Source organism: Tupaia chinensis, unplaced genomic scaffold, assembly GCF_000334495.1.
Source record: "Tupaia chinensis unplaced genomic scaffold, TupChi_1.0 Scaffold143748_1, whole genome shotgun sequence".
Classification (NCBI taxonomy): domain Eukaryota; kingdom Metazoa; phylum Chordata; class Mammalia; order Scandentia; family Tupaiidae; genus Tupaia; species Tupaia belangeri.
Genome location: NW_006203597.1, coordinates 4,328 through 25,713, shown reverse-complemented (window position 1 = coordinate 25,713; position 21,386 = coordinate 4,328). Strand labels below are relative to the sequence as shown.

General features: G+C 38.9%; 1 protein-coding gene across 1 annotated transcript in view; it reads left to right on the top strand.

Annotated features, from left to right (window-relative positions):
• LOC102480681 (zinc finger protein 883) overlaps positions 1 to 15,943 on the top strand; it is an 86,585-nt gene extending 70,642 nt beyond the window's left edge. The window contains exons 3-5 of the mRNA XM_006164872.3: positions 10,168 to 10,294; positions 10,541 to 10,759; positions 13,091 to 15,943. Coding sequence (XP_006164934.1) covers positions 10,168 to 10,294; positions 10,541 to 10,759; positions 13,091 to 14,904 — 2,160 coding nt within the window. The 3' untranslated portion in view covers positions 14,905 to 15,943. The remainder of the gene's footprint in view (positions 1 to 10,167; positions 10,295 to 10,540; positions 10,760 to 13,090) is intronic.
• Positions 15,944 to 21,386: the final 5,443 nt, after the last annotated feature.

The following is a 21,386-nucleotide window of genomic DNA, read 5'->3' as shown; positions in this document are numbered from 1 at the left end:
AGCAGGAAATCTTCATTTCACTTATTCCTTGAAAACACTAGTTCTCAGCCTTTGTCGAGGCTCAGTCTTCTGAAGGCCTGCCCATTCTGCCTTTCCTAAATGGGAGGGGAGAAAAGGGGGTTATTAGGAAGATAAAGGAGGATCTGAGTGCTAAGAAATTAATTTATCTTAAAAAGTTAAAAAAAAAAAAAAGAAAAAAGTGAAAAACCAGTGAGAGGCAGAGAGACAGAAAGTGACAGAGAGAAGAATACAGGGTGCTCTGCTAGGGTGAATTCACAGCAGAAAAATCTTCATTTCTCTTATTCCCTGAAAGCACTCATTCTCAGCTTCCATGGAGGCCTTACTCTTCTTTTGAAGACCTGCCCTTTTTGCCTCTCCGAAGTGGGAGGGGAGAAAATGGGGTTATCAGGAAGATAACAGGATCTGAGTGCCAAGAAAATACTTCATGTTAAAAAATAAAAAGAGGGAACCAGCAATTAGCATAATGGCTATGTCGCTGGACTCCCACGTAGTCGACCGCGGTTCGCATCCCGGACCGGGTGGCTTAGAACTCACGCTGGGCGCGTGTGCATGCGTGCCCAAGATCCTGAGAGGAGAATGGAGGAGAAGGGATTGTGGCGTGACAATCCCCCTTGGGGGGTGATTTCTCGCTTTCTGTCTCTATGTCTCTGTCTGTCTGTCTGGCGAGCGCACGCGCCCTATAGCAAAAACCTCTCCAAGAAAAAAAAAATCTTAAAAAATAAAAAGAAAAATTTCAAAAATGAAAAGAGAGTCATGGAGAGACAGCAAGAGACAAAGAGAAGGACACAGGGTGCTCTTTCAGCGTGAATTCTCAGCAAAAAAATCTTCATTTTTCTTATTCCCTGGAAGCACTAGTTCTTAGCTCCCGTGGAGCACTCGGTCTTCTTCTAAAGGCCTGCTCTCTTTGCTTCTCTTGGGTGAATTCTCAGCGGATAATGTTCATTTCTCTTTTCCCTGCATGCACTAGTTCTCGGCTCCCATGGAATACTAGTTCTCGGCTCCCATGGAATACTCCTAGATAATACTTCTTATGTGACAGAATTTCCAGTGCCTTTAGTTGCGTTCTTAGATTAGTGGGGTCCATCCCCTGGTGAATTAGTGTGTACTCCATAAAATGAAAATAAATGAAATATCATTTTACCATTTATACTTTTTTCACTTTGGATTTAACCTCTTAACCTGTAGATCTTTAAAAATGTAGCATCTGTCATGAAAGGAAGTGTCCAAGTGACACTTAAGTTGACAATTTTGTCTTTTTTTTTCTCTTCCCCCTTTTTTTTTTTTTTTGCTATAGGGCGCGTGCGCTCGCCAGACAGACAGAGAGAGACAGAGAGACAGAAAGCGAGAAATCACCCCCCAGGGGGGGATGGTCACGCTGCAATCCCTTCTCCTCCATTCTCCTCTCAGGATCTTGGGCACGCACGCACATGTGCCCAGCGTGATTTTTAAGCCACCAGTTCCGGGATGTGAACCGCGGTCGACTACGTGGGATTCCAGCAACATAGCCATTACGCTAACTGCTGGTTCCCTTCTCTTCCCTTCTTGTGACTACCAGAAACTGCTGGATTTTTCCATCCCTAGTGTCTCTCTGAGAGTTTTTTCAATAGCAGGGAATGATACAAGAAACTATTACTGTTATGTAAGTGACAGCTTATGGTAGTTCGCAAAAGGGTTAGTTTCAGTGGAAATGATCTGTTTGGGATAGATTATTTTGATGGTAGAGCCACTAGGATTATCATGCTTTCTCATTGCTTCACAAAACGAGGTCTCGTAAAACTTTGGAGTTGGGTCAAATGAATTTGGTGGAAAAATATATTGTAGTGTAATTTTAATTTGTATGTAATTTAACCGTTTCATATTTTTAAAGACTAGAGGTTTTCACAGAACAGGAAGTGAACTATCATTCTTTCCTCATTATTTCAGTAGGATGCTGATTTTGTATGTGGTTTTGTTCATTTGTTTTTTATTTTGTAATGAGTATGTAGTAATTTTCATTATTTGCAAGGGTAAGCTATCTGTGTGATGCAACTTGATATTTTTCTTTGGATTTTCTTTTCTTCTTTTGTTATAAGAAATTTCGATATTTATGTATTACTTTTTTTTTTCCTTGTATGACTTCCAAATGTTGAGTTTGTTATAATGACCTTTTCTAACCTAAAAGTTGAAACCAGGCAGTCCTTGAGTTTTCTAGTTTTTATGTACTTGGTGCGAATTTTGGATTCCCTTTTAACTTTAGTCTGCATATCTAGGTTATTCAACATTATTTATTTTACATAGTATGAATCCACCACATGGATTTGCAGTGCCATCTCCCTCTTCAGGTCATCTCTAACTAGTGCTCATTATCTGGATTTCTTAGAATCCTAGGTGTAATGATTCGAGTTATGCTTTGGTAACCAATGACCTAACCTCTCAGGTGCTTACATTTTTTTTTTTTTTCAAGAGAGTTATTTTGCTATTGGTGCATGCTGGAGAGAGACAGAGAGAGAGAGAGAGAGAGAGAGAGAGAGGCAGAAAGTGAGAAATCATCCTCAGGGTGGATGGCCATGCCACAATTTCTTCTCCATTCTTCTCTTGGGATTTTGTGCACACACACACATGAGCCTGGCATGAGTTTAGGCCTTTAGGTCCAGGACTTGAACCACGGTCAACTATGTGGGAGTCCAGCAATGTAAAGCATTACGTCATCTGCTGATCCCCAAATGTTTACACATTTAAGATTTGCATGAAATCTTTTTCTGGCTTCTTGCTGATAGAATAGCCTTTACTACAGTGTTGCTGGTCTCTGTGGGTTGAGGGAAAAAGGGCAATGGCCAAGTATCAAAGTTTCTCATATGTGACAAAAATCACTTACCCTGACATTTTCTTGGCCAAAAATATGGCTTTAGTTCTGCTGGGGTAGGAATTGGGGTATATGATCCTCTCAGAAATCCATACTGAAAATGAGTGGGAAGTTGTCACCACATACCCAAATATCTCTTTTACCACAGGTTTCTCATTTTCACCTGTGTATCTCTATGCTCTCAAATTCAGGGTCTCTGAATGATGTCTGTAACCTGTATCCCGTCAAGTTGTAGCTCCCATCAATCCACAGACCTATGACCTAAAAAGACATGCTATATGCTTTTTCTATATTCAGTATAAAAGTCCAGCATGGGCAGAACCACAGCGATAACTTCTGTTTCCCAACCCTTTTTAATGATAGTGAATATATATGCATGCTAAAGGAAATGGAAAAATCACTCTTAGCAGGGTGCTGGTGTGTTGCAGTCCCCATTCACCACTCTTCCAGTTCCTTAGGATATTGGGCACTCATATGTATGCCCTGTGTGTTTTCAGTCTGGCCCCCGGTTTTTTTTTTTTTTTTAGAGAGATTTTCGCTATAGGGTGCGTGTGCTCGCCAGACAGAGAGAGAGAGACAGAGAGACAGAAAGCGAGAAATCACCCCCCAGGGGGGATGGTCACGCCGCAATCCCTTCTCCTCCATTCTCCTCTCGGGATCTTGGGCACGCATGCACACGCGCCCAGAGTGAGTTTTAAGACACTGGGTCCAGGACGCGAACCGCGGTCGACTATGTGGGAGTCCAGCGACATAGCCATTATGCTAACCACTGATCCCTGGTTTTGAACCCATGGTCAGTCATGTCATCTCCAGCCTTGCAAGGCACTATGTTACCACTGCACCACAGTGGCTGGGTCAGCATTTCCTTTTGAAAGGGGAAAGATTGAATTTTTGGGAAGGACCTCTATTGGTATCATCTTCATGTCAGTCTCAAATCTTGGGGCAGAGGTGGCAAATGGCATCTACCCTGAGGATAAGATCCCTAAGATCTCTTTGTCAGGACCTGGATCTGGCACTCTGGTAGCTCCCTAGCCTTTTGTGCTGCAAGATACCTGCCTCTTAGGCTGGTGCTTTCTTTTTTCTTATCTATATTGGTTTTACTTGATGCAGGCCTTCCAAAATATACTCTCCTCAAGGGGCTAGAGAGCTATTTTCCACGATTTTATAATTCTGTTTGGTTGTTTTGTGACAGTATAACTCTCTCAAAGAATAGTTGGATTTATATTATTCCAGGTACGTCTAAGTATTTTGAGACTTGCCTTTATCTATCTGTAAGTTGTTTTGTTTGTTTTTTTCCCAGGTTTGTTTATTCATTCATCTCTAAAAAATGTTTATACAATGACTTTGTATCCTTAAAACATGCCAAATGAATTTTCCCAGCATCAATGCACTGTATATTAGTCTGGTTAAAGATATTATCATATACATTATCAACAGATACTTTTCCATCTTCGCGTCCATTAAATGTTTTCTTTCTTTTTCTCCTTAATTCTCTTCCTCTCACCCTCGTTTATTATTTATTGTTCATCTTAAGATTTCCTTAGTAGTAACTTATTCTTTAATTTGGTAACTTTGGACTATTGAAATAAATGATTTGGGGGGGCAGCTTAATTCATTCCTAGGTGTTTTTTTTTCTTTTTTTTTTTCAGAATTACTTATTTAATTTAATTCATTTACTTATTTTTAAGATTTTTATTTATTCATCTATTTAGGGTTTTCTTTCTTTCTTTCTTTTTTTAATTTGACCAGAGAGCAAGATCAAAGCTATGATCAAAACAAAACAAAACAAAACGTCTGGGACTTGAACTGTGGTTGGCCATGTGGGAGTGTTTAGTGCCTTAACCACCACGCCACCTGTTGGTCCCCTAATTTTATTTATTATCATTCTTTAACTTGACCAAAGAAAGACAGAGAGAGAGGAAAAGTGAGAAAGCAAGCCACTGAAACCATCAGATGGTATAATGACTATGTCATTGGACTCCCACATAGTCGACCACAGTTCGAGTCACAGTCTCGGTGACTTAAAACTTGTGTGCCCAAAATCCTGAGAAGAGAATGGAGAAGGGATTGCAGCATGGCCATACCCTGGGGGATGACTTCTTGCTTTCTGTCTGTCTCTCCAGAGCGCATGCACACTATAGCACAAATCTCTCAAAATAAAGAAAAAAAGTCACCAGGTCTGGGAACTGAACTGTGTTTGGCCATGTGGGAGTCTAGCACCCCAGCCACCATGCCACCACACCACCCGCCAGCCCCTCCATACCTAGGCTTTTAACAATAGTTAATAGTTGTGATTGTAACCTTTATTTGTTAATTACCATTAATGGAGTTGAATTTTTTTGGTCTTGATTCTCAAAGCATTCCTCCTTGTATTATGTAAGAACTAGAAGAGGCAACCTTTCCAATTTAAAACATAAAATAAAAAATGAGAAGTGCTTTGAGAGTTTTCCAATTCTGTATGACCTCAAATTTCTAGTATATCCCTATTCCATTTCATTCCTGTTTACAAACGGGCTTTTATTTTTTTCTATGTGTTCTACATTTTTTAGTAGTACAATGCCAAATTCAGGGAGCATTTGGACAGATATATTACTATCCTTTTATTTTCTAGCTCCTTTTGCTAAAGATTTAAGTTCATGAGGTAAATGTTTGACTTAATGAGTAACACATTTACCTAGACAGTTTTAAGTACATAAGTTAACAGTTACTGTTAGAACTGGGTAACCTGTTAATAGAGCACTATCCTTGAACTGCTTGTCATTGTTGATACTGATTGTTTTCTTATGGTGTTAACTAATTTTTAATTTTTGATTAGATCAGCAGCAGGTGCTTTTTTGTTTGGTTGGGTTTTTTTCTTTGTTTGTTTGTTTTCTGACTGATATTACCTGTCCATCCAGAGTCATGTTTACTTTTTTTTTCCTACTTCACTGAGAGTCCCAGACAGGCGAGTATTTCTTTAATATTATTGGTCCTCACAACAGTGGGAGAACATGGTGACCTGCATATGGCTCTTACAGCTTCTAAGAAGTGACATGTAGCACTTCCATTCTTATGTCATTGACCAAGCAAGGCAAATGGAAGATTGTAAATCTGTAGCAAGGAATATCAAATTGTGCCCCCACACCTAGAATTTTTACTTTGAAATTTAGCCCTAACTCCAGATGTGATTATATTTGGAGATAGGGCTTTTAGGAGATAATTATAGTTAAATGAGGTCACAGATTAGATCCCTAATCCAGTGGTATTGATGGCTATTTAAGAAAAGAAAGAGAGAACTCTTTCTGGTATAGAATCTCTGTACATGAATGTGATATATCTTTCCATTTGCTTAGTTCTTTGTGTACCTCAATGTTAATTAATTTTTCACCTTATATAGTTGTGTATGTCTGGTTTTTTGGTTGTTTTCTTTTTTCAGGGTTTGCTGTTAAATATATTGCTGGGTATTTTGTCTTTTTGTTTTTGTTACTGTGTGAGTGTTTATGAAGACATTTCTGTTTTTTGTTTTTGTCTTGTTAATTTATTGAATTGTCCTATTTGTAATTGTTTTTCAGGAAATTCTGTTCAGTTTTCTAGGTGTAAATTGTATGTACGTCATAATATTTATATTTATTTTCATTTGAATTGACTAATACCTCTCATACTTGCCACAGCAAGTAGAGAAACCCTGAGCTTTTCTTAAATCCTCAATAAACTTAAATCCTTAATAAACTTCAAAAATTTCTCCTCTGGGACCAGCAGTTGGTGTAATGGCATTGTCGCGGGACTCATGTAATGGACTGCAGTTCGAGTCCCGGACCTAGTGGATTAAACTCATGCTGGGTGCGTGTGTGCATGCCCAAGATCCTGAGAGGAGAATGGAGAAGAAGGGATTGCAGTGTGGCTATCCCCCCCGTGGGGGGAGGGGTGTGCGTGTGTGTGGTGTGTGTGATACCTTGCTTTCTATCTCTCTCTCTCTCTGTCTTTCTGGCAAGCACACACTCCTGACAGCAAAAACCTCTCAAAGAAAAAAATTTCTCCTCTGTTCTCATGTTCTATTTCCCTTTTTTTACTGATATATTTTAGTGCTTTCTTAAACTCTGTCCTTGCTACTTTTCTCCTTTCAGTCTCTTAGGTTCTCTTTGAAAAGTTTTATTTTCTCCCATGGTTTCAGCCACTGCTGAAATTCTGCTGCTTCCCAAATCTTTACAGCCAGTTTAGATCTCTCTTGAACTCTTGATCATATATCTAATTGCAAGTTGGCCATTGCCATATATTTGATGAAATTTTTTTTCACATATAAGTAGGCATTCGTTTCTTTTCTTTTTAATTTTATTATTTTATTTTATACATTCAGTCACTGTATATCACTACAGCTTGTAAAATTAATTTACATGAACACACTTTCTACCAGTACAGTTGAAGATATCATACATATTATCATCAATAGATAATTTTCTATTTCCGTGTCTCTCAAATGTCTTGCCTCTCTATTTTTCTTTTTGATTTTTTCCCTCTCACTCTCTCCCATCTCCCACTCTCTTCCCACACTGTCTCCAGTATCCATAACCATTTTCCATGCTTCTATATTCTCTGTAGTCTTTCAATTTTCATAGAGTGCAGACACTTGTTGTATATTAACTGGAGACATAAAATGTCTGTATTTCATTGTCTGGCTTACTTCACTCTGCAGTAAATCTTCTATGTTTCTATGTTTATCCACTTTCTATCAGATGCTAGGATCTTCCTTTATGGCTGAGTAGTATTCCATAATGTATATATGCCATACTTTTTCAATCCATTTATCTATTTGTGGACAGTGGGGTTGGTTCCATGTCTTAGCAATCGTGAATAATGCCACAAAAAACCATAGATGTGCAAGCACTTTTCTGACAGAGCGTTTTCCTATCCTTTGGATAGATACTCAGGAGTAGAATTGCTGGATCATGGTAATTCTATTTGTAGGAATAGGTTACTTTGAGGAACCTCCAAATGGTTCTCCACAGTGGCTGTACTAATTTACATTCTCACCAATGGTGTAGGAGAGTTCCCCTTTCACCACAGCCTCACCAGCACTTATCATTTTTTGTTTTTTAAATCTTCACCATTCTGACTGGGGTTAGGTGGTATCTAATTATGGTTTTGATTTGGTACAGGTGCAAAACTTCCCTTATGGTAAGGGAGGATGAACATTTTTTCATTTGCTTTTTGGCTGTGTGTAAGTCTTCATCTTCAGAGAGTTGTTTATTCATCTCATTTCCCCATCTTTTAATTGAGTTGATAATTTGTGGGGGGTAAGCTACTGTGGATGGAGATGAGCTGTGATCTCTCTGCAGCTCTAACATCCTGATGCTCACCTTGCAATCTGCCCCATCATTGCTTGGGCTGAATTTTCCAATGGCATGGAGCGTAGGGAAGCATGGGACCCTCAAGATCCTAATTAACACACCTCATAATTCAAAAGCATGTGGGAGGAGGTGAGCCAAAGTCTCTTTATAGCTCTGTCTCCCTGACATCCACCTTGCAACCTGTCCCATTGTCGCTGGTGCCAGATGTTCCAATGACACAGGGAGCAGGGAAGTGTGGGACCCTCCAGATCCCAGTTAACACACCTGGGAGTTCAAAGGTGTGTGGGAGATGAGTTTGATCTCTGCAGCTCAGTATCCTTGATCCTCACCCTGCAACTTGCCCCATTGTTACTGGAGCTAGATGTTATATTTATTTACTTTTTAAAAGTTTTCCTTATTTTGGGAACCAGCAGTTAGTGTAATGGCTATGTCGCTGGACTCCCACGTAGTCGACTGCGGTTCAAGTCCTGGACCCGGTGGCTTAGAACTCACGCCGGGCATGTGTGTGTGTGTGCCCAAGATCCCAAGAGAAGAATGGAGGACAAGGGATTGCAGCGTGACCATCCCCCCCTGGGGGGTGATTTCTCGCTTTCTGTCTCTCTGTCTCTGTCTGGCGAGCGCACGCGCCCTATAGCGAAAACCTCTCAAAAAAAAAAAAAAAGGAAATAAACTACAAAAGTTTTCCTTATTTATTATTTGTTATTTATTTACTGTATATCATTACAGCATACAAAATTAATTTTCTCTTCCAGAAAACACTGTGTATTGGCTCAAACCAAGATCTTACCATACATATTATCTTCAACATAATTGTCCATTTTGTTTGTGGAATGTTTTATTTTATTTTTTCCCCTTAATTTCTTCCCTCTCACTCTCCACTCTCCACTATTTCTCACCCTCCTCCCACACTGTCTCTGGTATCCATAGTTACTCTCCATGCCTTTATACCATCCAATATTTCAGACTAAAAAACTTTAAACCTGATATATCTAAGATTTGTGCCACTTCTGTCTATCATACTCTTTGTCCTTTTTCTCAATTTTAGTTTATATGGCTACTGTCTACCTAGCTGGTTATGGAGATAGCATGTAATTGAGCTTTCCTTTTGTGTCTTTGTACAGCAAATCAGTACTGATTTCTGTTTCTGCCTTTTTAATGCAAATGTGGTCAAATAACATTTCTTTTTGGGGGGTGGGGCTCTCATTATTTACACCCTCTGTTTTAAAACTAAAATTCTCTTCCTACAAATAAAATTACCATGATCCAGCAATTCTACTCCTGGGTTTCTATCCAAAGGATAGGAGAACGCTCTGTCAGAAAAGTGCTTGCACACCTATGTTTATAAATATCTTTTTCAAGTAAGCACATAAAATTATTATTGTTGGATTTAAGTTAGTTATTTTAATGCAAAATGACTTGAAAATCAGTTCCTTGGATATCTTTTTGTTTCTCATAACAGCCTAGGAACACTCACCTAGACATGGTGCTGTGTAAACTTTCATTAACCTGGGATATATTCTTATACATTTATGGCTGGACTTCTTGCTTCATATTCCTGAGAAGATAGTCACGTAGAATATCTAAACATCTGCCTTTTCAGTAAAGTGCAGCTCAATAGTAAAGAAAAATACCTGTGTTTTCTGTTTGTTACCCTGATTTACTTTGAATGTGTATCTAACTTAGTTTATCTAACACGTTGTTTCAGGTATGTGAACTTATATGAGCTCCTTTCAGGAGCAGAATTTTATTTTTTCTGTTCTTGCAGGTAACAAGGACAGTCTAGATCTTTAAGGGGAACTCTATAATAGTAAGTTTTAGAATTTCTAATGTGATACAGAGACAGGATATTTCTACTGTGATTTTTCTCTCTTTCCTCCCTATAGAATACAAAGCATGCTGTATCTTATGTAAGAAACACATACACATAGTCTTCATGCTTTGTGATCCAGGACTGATGAGTTGAGGAATGTGTTCTTACAGGGTTTGGTCTCATTTGAGGATGTGGCTGTGGACTTCACTTGGGAGGAGTGGCAGAACCTGGATGATGCTCAGAGGACCTTGTACAGGGATGTGATGCTAGAGACCTATGGCATCCTAGTGTCCTTGGGTGAGTGAAACTCGCTAGTAATTACCAAAGATAGCACTTTTTTCTTTGTAGGCAAGTACATGAACCCTTTATGGGGATTAATGCTAGTTAGGAAAGATGGTAGTTATTGAAGAACATACTAGTCTCTCCAAGGAAAGATTTTATATTGGCTCCTTCCTTGTATAATTCCAGAAGTTGTGCTGTCATTACTCTTCAAAGGACCTAACTTAGCAGCTTTGTAAAAGTTTTATGTTATTTCCCATTTAGGGCACAGCATTATCAAACCTGAGGTAATCTTTAAGTTGGAACAAGGAGCAGAACCATGGATAGTAGACCTCCCAAACCAGAGCCTCCCATGTCAGTTAGCGCACACTGGTGAGGAAGGCTGGCATGAGGAGAGCTCAGCAGATATTGGCCGTGTTGAGCTGTTTTCACCATTTGTATTCCCGGGTCTCAAATCTGAGGACAGCTGGTCTCATTCGTCAGGTATGTATGTTGTACTGTCTCCAGTGAGGGCTCTTATGTATAAATCTATCTTCCCCCTTTTTTCTCACTGATGTGTATTTTCTTAGATTTATCAGTTCAGTCAATCTCTACCTGACTGTTAGACTTCTTAGTTGGTTAGATATTTTTTCAAAATTCTAAGTTGTTCTTCCTTTCTTTTAATATCCTGTTTTATTTCAGGCATTTATTCACATACTTATTATTTTTTTCAATGTTTTTGAATTAAGCAGCTCATAGGTGCTGGTCTGTTTGTTGTTGTAAAGATAGCAGTAGTAATCAAACATATATATCCTTTTAAAGAGATTACATTATATTAGGAAGACAATAATAAATATATATTATGTGGTAGAGAAGTGTTTTACCAGGATGAGGAAAAGAAAAATAGAATGTATTATTTTAGGCTGAATCTTAAGGCAAGGCAGTTTTATGTAGATTATTATTTGTTTACTTTGGGTTAGCTTCATTTTGAATTGATGTTTTCCAAATTTGATTATAATGCATAGGTGGGTGTAAAATCTAGATAAGGCAGTGTGTATTACTATTGAAGGTACATATTTGGAAATTAGTAGCTTGAAGATGGTATTTAATGTAATACTTATAGAAGAGGTCACCCTTGACTTGAAAAAGGAAAGTCCAGAGATAAGCTTGTATTCCACATCAGAAATCATGAAGCTGAGGATGACCTAGCATAGGTGGGTACAAACAGGTGGTCTTGGATTTGAAAGGAAGACCAGGATATGCTGGGTCCCCAGGGCATATGAACCCAGGGTTTCATGTTGGAGGGCTCAGACTTCTGTTTGGGAGTGGAATTTATAGTTAGCATTATCCTTTCTCTTTCTGGAAATCATTCTAAATCAACAAAGAAAATGAGAAATGTAAAGAAGACTGATGTTTGTGGAACTAGCAGACAGCTAAAACGTCAACTTACAAAACAAAATCCCTCTGAAACTGAATTAACTAATAGGTGAATGAACCAAGAAGGGGAGTAAGAATGCCAGGATGTTGATCTCAGAAGGATCCAGAAAAAGACTTTTAAAAGATGGTGGGCATGGGACCAGCAGTTAGCATAATGGCTATGTTGCTGGACTCCTGTGTAGTCGACCGCGGTTCAAGTCCTGGACCCGGCGGCTTAAACTCACGCCAGGTGCGTGTGCGTGCGTGCCCAAGATCTCAAGAGGAGAATGGAGGAGAAGGGAATGTGGTGTGGCCATCCTCCCTCAGGGGTGATTTCTCGCTTTCTGTCTCTCTGTCTCTCTCTGTCTTTCTGGCGAGTGCACACACCCTATAGTGAAAACCTCTCCAAATAAATAAATAAATAAATACATAAATAAATAAATAAATAAATAAAAAGATGATGGGCACAACCTGGATTGTAGAACACTGCTTTAGACCATCTTGGAGAGGGTGCCCAGGGTGCTGGATTGGAGATTCCTGTACCTGTTAAGGTTCTGAGAAGATACCAGGTTAAATTAAGAATTTGGAGCAAGCTGTTTTCATATAGAGTGAAGAGATTTTGTGTTTAGAAAACCACACAGATGCCTATTGCTTCCCTGGAGAAGGGTAAAAACTAAAAAGAAATATGGCTGCAAAGCTGCAAATCCTTTCTCCTAAGCAGCAGTCCTGCTTAAACACAAGTCAAGTGGACCTCACCAACATTGTTCAAGTAGCTGGTCCAGGAAAACCTTATCATCTTCAAAATATCAGGAAAGGAGCATTATAAAATAAAAAAAAATCTAGAGAAAAACAACAGGAAAAACAAATGGCTGATAAACAACATTCAGCTTGGACCCAGATGGTGGTGCAGTGGTAAAATGTGATGAATACTCTCTGTGAGGTAATCCCACATGGGAAGGTCCTCAATTTGAGTTTAAAGACCTTGATTATACTGGGCTCATGCTTGCATATGATCTGGAGTAGCTGAAGGTAAGAGGTGGATTGCAGCATGAGATCCTCTTTGAGGGTGATTGCTATCATATACATGTTCTCTCTCGCTCACTTATGAAATAAAAAAATAAATAGACTTCAAAAATACATTTAGCATAACACTAGAGATAGGCAATGCATTAATATTTTGACTAAATATTTCTTCATGTTAAAAAACAAAGGAAATTGCAATGTAACATTGGAATATCTGTTAATTTGCTGTATAAGCTAAAAAAAGAACAGCCATATACTTATAATTTAGTACCTCTTACTGATATTTTAAAATCTTGTACCATTGAGATAGAAAGAAACTTTTTATGTTCACATGAGCCTTTTATAAGAAATGTATAAATGTGGCTTATAGACATGGTTGTTTTTCTCTCATTTTAGATGTCCAGAAGTGGGAGGACCTGATTGAGACCAGCCAGGAAATTTATGGTAGACATTTGTGGCAAGTTGTAATCATCAACAACACATCTACTAAGGAGAGAGTTGAATTAGAAAAAACATTTGATTTAAGCTCAAACCCTGTTTCAAAACTGATTATAAATAATGGGAATTATTCAGAAATGTGGCCTGATGAGTTTAATGTATGTCAGAACATGCTTCTCCCTAGTGAGCCTAGTGAGGTCCATCCGGGGGTGGAGCCTAATGCCTGTGGTATAACTGGGACACCCCTCCACTGTTATGAGCATCTTCAACAGCATCATGAGTTTCAGACTGGGCAGCAGCCTTTTGAATACAGTGGACAAGGGAAAGTCTTCAGTATGGAGGCGATATTGTTGACGCATCAGATGGTTCATATGGGAGAGAGCTCCTGTAGATATAATGAGTATGGGGAAGACTGTGAAAAGTCAGCCCTTATTGCCCAAGAGATAACTCAGATAGGGAACAAATCTTTTGAATGCAATGTGTGTGGAAAAATGTTCTATAAAAAATCTAAACTCACTCAACATCAAAAAATACACACAGGAGAGAAACCCTATAAATGCAGTGAATGTGAAAAATCCTTTATTGAGAAATCATACCTTAGAAAACATCAGAGAACGCACACAGGGGAGAAACCTTATGCATGTAATGAATGTGAGAAATCCTTTACTCATAAATCAGACCTAACTGTTCATCAGAGAATCCACACAGGGGTAAAACCCTATGAATGTTATCTGTGTGAGAAATCTTTTATTCAGAAATCGTATCTTAAAAAACATCAGAGAACACACACAGGGGAGAAGCCCTATGCATGTAATGAATGTGAGAAATCCTTTACCCATAAGTCAGACCTTACTGTTCATCAGAGAATCCACACAGGACACAAGCCCTATAAATGTAGCGAATGTGAGAAATCCTTCATTGAGAAATCATACCTTACAAAACATCAGAGAACACATACCGGGGAGAAGCCCTATGCATGCAATGAATGTGAGAAATCCTTCAGCCATAAGTCAGACCTAACTGTTCATCAGAGAATTCACACAGGAGAAAAACCCTATGAATGTTACCAATGTGGAAAAACCTTTTGCCACAAGTCAAATCTCACCAGGCATCAGGGAACTCACCCAGGAGAGAAACCTTATGAATGTCACAAATGTGGGAAAATTTACTTTCAGAAGTCAGTCCTTATTGTACATGAGAGAACTCACACTGGAGAGAAACCCTTCAAATGTAAAGAATGTAGGAAATCTTTCTACCATAAATCAGATCTCACTGTACATCAGAGAAGTCACACAGGAGAGAAACCATATGAATGTAAAGAATGTAGAAAAATTTACTACAGAAAGTCACTTCTCATTGTACACCAGAGAACTCACACAGGAGAGAAACCCTATGAGTGTAACAAATGTAGGAAAGCTTTCTACCGTAACTCAGATCTTACTGTACATCAGAAAACTCACACAGGGGAGAAACCCTATGAATGTAATGAATGTGGAAAAACTTTCGTCCAGAAGTCTTACCTCAGCAGGCATCAGAAAACTCACACAGGGGAGAAACCCTATGGATGTAGTGAATGTGGAAAAACCTTTTGTCATAAATCAAACCTCAGCAAACATCAGCGAACTCACATGGGGGAGAAATCCTGTATGACAGAGACTGGTTATGTGTTCTCTAAAAACCATTCTCTTTTCTCTGGGACACAAAACCTAAATTTTTCTGCTTTTCATTATTGTGGGTGGGACCATATAACTGAGCTTTGCCAAGGAGAATAAGGACACAAGTGATGATAGTTATTTCTGAGCCTGGCAGCAAAAACAAACCAACCCATGTGGCCCTCTCATTTCTTATCCCTTTGGGATTAGCATACAGATGTCCTCCATGTTGACCTTGGGGACCACAGGTGGGAGGTAATCATGATTTAGAAGGAATTAATTGGAGAGACAAGATCTTCTCACTTCCATCCCTAAAGTCTCTATCTGTGCTTTCTGTAAGAAATACTCCATTGTGTGATCTGTTTGCATGACAACCCAGTCATCCCACTATAGCTATTTTACTTTATGGATATGATAGATCTTTCTGAGAGATAGCCAATCCTTGTGTATCATAAGATTTACACAGAAGAGAAACCTGTGTCATCCCCTTCTACCCCCAAGTCAGGTGATGGAAAACTCAAATTGTGGAGAAACAAAGAACTCAATAAATTTGATAATACCATTGACAGGCAGTCACATCAGAGTAAAGTAAATATTTATAAATATCTTAATGTGTTAAAATTTTTAACAAAACTTCAAACTTTTTATACAACAGAATTTGTAATAAAGAGAAATTATCAGTTTAGGTAATATAGACAAAAAATTTTAAATGGAATTGTTAAATATGTTGTTGAGAATATAAAACATGTAGTTGATGACATAGATAGTATATCTCTAGTGTTGGTGATGTTGCCTTCCAGGGAACATTTGGCAATTGCTGGAGTCATTTTTGGTTTTCATAATGAGGGACTGAGATGTTGATGGCATGCACTGGGTAGGGCATGGAGAAGATGCTCAATGGTACAGCACAAACAGTACCCCCACAGTTTTGTAGGGTATATGCAGATGACCATTTTATGTTAACATAAACTTTACTTAAACCTAGTGCAACTGATTAGGGAATATGTACCTTTAGCTTAATAAATATTGTGATTTGTTAGGATTTTCCACATTAAATGCTACCCTTGCCCCATAGCTTGTTAAATATGGTATGTAAGACATTCCACTATGTGTTTTTTTCCTACTCACTTGGTATTTGTAAATTTTTGTGATCACTGTCTCTGAACTAATGACTTTTCCTTCCCTGAAGTTTGTGTTATTCAGTCAGTTGATAAGGCTGAGAGAAACACTATTTACATAGAAATGTACAAAACAAGCACTTAATAGGTTACTTTTGAGTTAAACAACTGTGAACAGCAGCACTCCCTCTATCCTATTCAGTGAAAGTAGTCTCTGGAAGGGAAACTTACTTTTTTATTCCTATATATGACACAGGTTGAGATTATGTACTGGATTGTCAGAAAATTCATGGTGCCTTTTTGCATAGAAAGGCATTTTTAAAAAGTATGTTATGATTTTTCTGACAACCCAGTATCTGTGTGCCATTTAACAGAAATCACTGCAGGTCAAGTGTTGGACAGCATAGGTGGATCCTCTGCTCAATATCTCAGAAAACTGCAATAAAGGTATTGACCAGACTCCAGTCTTACCTGGAAGCTTAAGTGGTGAGCACTTTGCTTTTGTGCTGTTCAGGTTTTATTACCTTTTCTTGAGGATCTATGAACAAGGGCCCAGGTTTTTTTTTTTTTTTTTTTTTTTTTTTTTGTGTGTCCTGGAGCTGCCCAGTTTCCTGCCTTTTAACCTTCTCCATAGGCAGGTCACACAGGGTTGCATTAAGGCTGATTGGGAGGGTTACACTGCTAGGATAGCCTTAAATAATGTAATCACAGCATGATATCCCCATAACTTTGCCATATTCTGCTGGTGAGAGCCCAGTCACAGGTCTCATCTACACTTGCATGGCAGAGCAATATATCATGAGGCTGTGACTTGGGTGTATCTGCCCCCATGTAGATAATATTTTTAGGGCAGTTGTGGGCTCTTTTTTTTTTTTAGAAGGCATCTTAACAGTTGAGTTAATTTTATAACATATATTCACTTCAGAAAGATTGCATACTTTAATTGCAGTGTACTTTTATGCCTTATTAGAAATTGCTTTAATTGGATCCTGGATAACACCAACCTAGAAATAAAGTTTTTTTTTTTCTTAAATCTATTGTTTGAAGAGATGTGTGTATTGATAAACTTTCTTATCAGTATGAAGTTCCTATTGGAACAATATGATGTCAGGTCTTCCTGTCCTTTAAACTGTTCTAAGAAATGTTGAAATTGAATTCTTCATTGATACCTCTTGGTGGTGTTACTTGACTAGATTTGGTGAATGGTGGTACTCTAACTTTATTGCCCTCTAATTGTCAGTTTTTTAATATGACTTATGACTGACTCCTCATCCATTGCATTAGTCTGTTCTGAATGCCAGACAAAATACCACAGTGTGGATGACAAACACAAGACCACACCAATTATTCATGATGACAGTCTCCCATGATCCAAACACCACCCACTAGGCCTTACTTCTTAAAGGTCTCACCACCTCTCAACACTAGGGACCAAATTCCTAGACACATCTTTCTGGGAGAAAAACCATTATCCAAATCATAGCATTCCATTTCTAGCCCTGAAAGTTTGTTTTTCTTTCATAGAAAAGACAATCACCCCATTCTACTAGTTTCTTAAGTTTTAACTTGTTTTAGCACCAAGTCAAAAGTCCAAGTCGAGTCTTATCTGAGACTTAAAGCAGACTCCTTTCAGTTGTGAGCCTTTGAAATCAAGAAAACATGTCAGTGACTCTGCAGATACAATGGTGGGGGCAGGCATAGAGTAGAAATTCCGATTCCACAAGAAGAAATGAGTAGCAAGTCCTAAGCAAATCTGAAATCCAAGCTGGCAAACATTAGATATTGAAACAAGAACAACTTGTTTACTCTTATGTCCCACAGCCTTCTGTTCATACTCAAAGAAAACATGGAAGTATCTAGCTGCTTTGAGGGTTCTCCTTGATAGAATAAATTCCAAAACATGAATTTTTGGGGGACAAGTTATTCTTTGTTGACTCTGGGCAGCACTGCCCTCATGTCTTTGCTGGTCACATCCTATTTATCTGATAATATTTAAAATTCCAGTACATGAATCTTTCATGAGTGGCTGTTGCAGAATTCTGGTGGCTCTGCATGTGTGAGATCTTGAGGGGAGCCCCACTCCTGTGGTTTCACTAAGCACTGCCATGGTTGGTACTCTGACCTCACATTTCCATTTGGCACTAACCTAGTAAAAACTTTGTTATGGCTCCTCCTCTCTTGTAGCAAGTCTCTGTTTTTGCTCTCAGGCTTTTTGATATATATATATATATATATACATGTGTGTGTGTATACATATATATATATATATATATGTGTGTGTATATATGCACACACACACACATATATATATGAAATCTGGAAGTTGCAGTGCCCCCATAGCTTCAGCGTTTTGCACACCTGAGGAAATAACACCATGAACCCTACATGGTTGGTAATGTTGCCACCACTGGGACTTAACTCATGACTAGAGCAGTCAACCATTAGGCTGAGATGCAGTAAGCCTTTTCTCAGGAAGAAATGAGTAGCAAGTCCTAAGCAAATCTGAAATCCAAGCTGGCAAACATTAGATATTGAAACAAGAACAACTTGTTTACTCTTATGTCCCACAGCCTTCTGTTCATACTCAAAGAAAACATGGAAGTATCTAGCTGCTTTGAGGGTTCTCCTTGATAGAATAAATTCCAAAACATGAATTTTTGGGGGACAAGTTATTCTTTGTTGACTCTGGGCAGCACTGCCCTCATGTCTTTGCTGGTCACATCCTATTTATCTGATAATATTTAAAATTCCAGTACATGAATCTTTCATGAGTGGCTGTTGCAGAATTCTGGTGGCTCTGCATGTGTGAGATCTTGAGGGGAGCCCCACTCCTGTGGTTTCACTAAGCACTGCCATGGTTGGTACTCTGACCTCACATTTCCATTTGGCACTAACCTAGTAAAAACTTTGTTATGGCTCCTCCTCTCTTGTAGCAAGTCTCTGTTTTTGCTCTCAGGCTTTTTGATATATATATATATATATACATGTGTGTGTGTATACATATATATATATATATATATGTGTGTATATATGCACACACACACACATATATATATGAAATCTGGAAGTTGCAGTGCCCCCATAGCTTCAGCGTTTTGCACACCTGAGGAAATAACACCATGAACCCTACATGGTTGGTAATGTTGCCACCACTGGGACTTAACTCATGACTAGAGCAGTCAACCATTAGGCTGAGATGCAGTAAGCCTTTTCTCAGGAACCATTTTGTCCTCCCAGACTTATGAACTTGTTCAGAGGGGCAATTATGAAGGTATCTGAGATGCCCTTAGAGCCTTCTTCCCATTGTCTTGCTTGTTAGCACTTGGTTCTCTTCTATCAGCACTATTAATGTTAGTAACTAGTAGCTCTGCCATATGGCCAGGCTGCAACTTTTCCAAATATATTCTACTTACCTTATCTCCTAAACTTTTACTAAATGCAGTTGACAGTAACCACACAGTAACCTTTGCTGTATAGAAAATTATAGCTAGAGAACTTAGATCATTTTTGAATTAGTCTTTCCACGGTGCATTAGGGCATGGACACAGTGCAGGCAATTTTTTTGCTACTTTATAGGTCCAAAGGATGGGGTTTCTTCCAACTCAATAAATTCCTCACAGCTGATACTTTCTCACAACGTTCTTTACTATCCATATTTTTTTAAAAGTTTATTTCATGATAGAGGGATCTCTAATGGAACCTTTGCACTATGATTTATGCCATCTCAACTGGCCTACATCATGGATACATACACACTCAGCATACTCAGGGAGGTCCTGGGGTGTGAACCCAGAACTTTTTCCATGTGGATCCAGTTGCACAACTGCTGAGCCACCAGTCTGTATTTCTATCAATATTGTAGTTACAGGCACTTATCCAATCTCTAAAAAGTTTTCACCTCATTACTAAGCTGTTCTAAGTCTGTACTAAAATACAGGCTTTTCCTTGAATGCTCCTCCAAAATCTTTCAGCCTCTGTCCATTACCCAATTCCAAAGATACATATTTTCAGATACCTATAGCAATCCTACTTGATGTGCAAATTTCCTGTTGTAGTCCATTATTGTATTGCTAAGTAGAAATACCTGAGACTAAGTGATTTATAAAAAAACCAGAGATTTATTTGGCTGATGATTCTGGTGGCTACAAAGACCAAGAACACTGGACCAACATTTGTCCAGCCTCTGCTTAGTCACTTGCAGAGATAGAGTGAGAGAAAGAGAAAGGGAGATAAGCTTATTAGAGGTAACAGGAAGTGAAGGTGATGTGCAGGCATTTCAGGAATTAAGTATGGGAGCCTCTTGATGACCTTTTCTTCATTTTGGTTAGGATTTTCTGGAAGTTCATTTCTTTGAGAGTATATGTAAGAAAGAGGAGGGGTACCCTCAATAGGATCTTCCACTGAACCAGTCCCCCTTACTACCACCACCACCACCACCACCACCACATCCTTTCTAGCCAGCCAGGATGATGGACATGTATGACCAATATGTAAACACTGACCAGGGAACCAAACCCATGAACTTCCACACGGACACAGCATCACTAGAGCAGCACATTACTGCTGTGCTACTTAGCCGGCCTTGGTATGAGTTTTGACACAAGTGACTCAAGTTTTTATTACCTTCACACAGCAATATGTGTAGTGGAAAAATAACTAGTGATAACCTAAGAATGTTTCAATAGCAGGTTAATGGTTGACTTACCTATGGTACATCTAAAGTAGAAAAAAAGAAAACAAAAACCCCCTGGAGCCTGAGTAGTAACAGTGTTCTCAGAGTTAAGAGAATTTTCTGAGGGTGTGTGTGCTTTAGGTAGCCTTGGGCAGTGACTGTTGTCCTGTCAGCTGTAATTCTTGACCTCCAGCATCCCTGCCTGCCATCTCAGATCAGAGTCTTGGGGAGGTCTCATAAGGAGAGGCATATGGGGAGGCGCTTCCAAAACAAGTCTCATTTTTTCCCCATATTCTTTGCCATCATGACCACTTTACCTGAGATACCAAATCATGCTTTACATGTGCGTGATTTCTTGTAGACTAAGGGTTTAACCAAAATCCCTAGCCTTGTTTCTCAAATTAACTTGCCCTATTTGATCCATTTAACTACATCACTTCTATCATTTCATTCAAATGTAGAAAGATGTCCTCTAATCTGAGCTGGTGTCATGATCTCAGACTTTGCTTCAAAAGACTTTTTCCAGTCCTCTATTCTTAGGCTATACTTTCACAGCACAGTGTGTGTGACTGTGTAACTCTGGGGCAAAAATCAGTTCCCTACTTTTTCTAGCCTAGGAAACCTTGCCATACTCTTTGAGAACCACAGTTGTGGAGGCTGACTCTTTATGTCTTCTTGGCAGGTTAGGAGTGGTTGAGTCAAGACAAGAAATTAAACAGATTCGTTGGATGTCTTAGGGTTTATAGTTCAAACACAGGAGTTAAAAGATAAGGACTGAGGCCCAGCAGAGGATGGTTTTGACCAGTGCATCC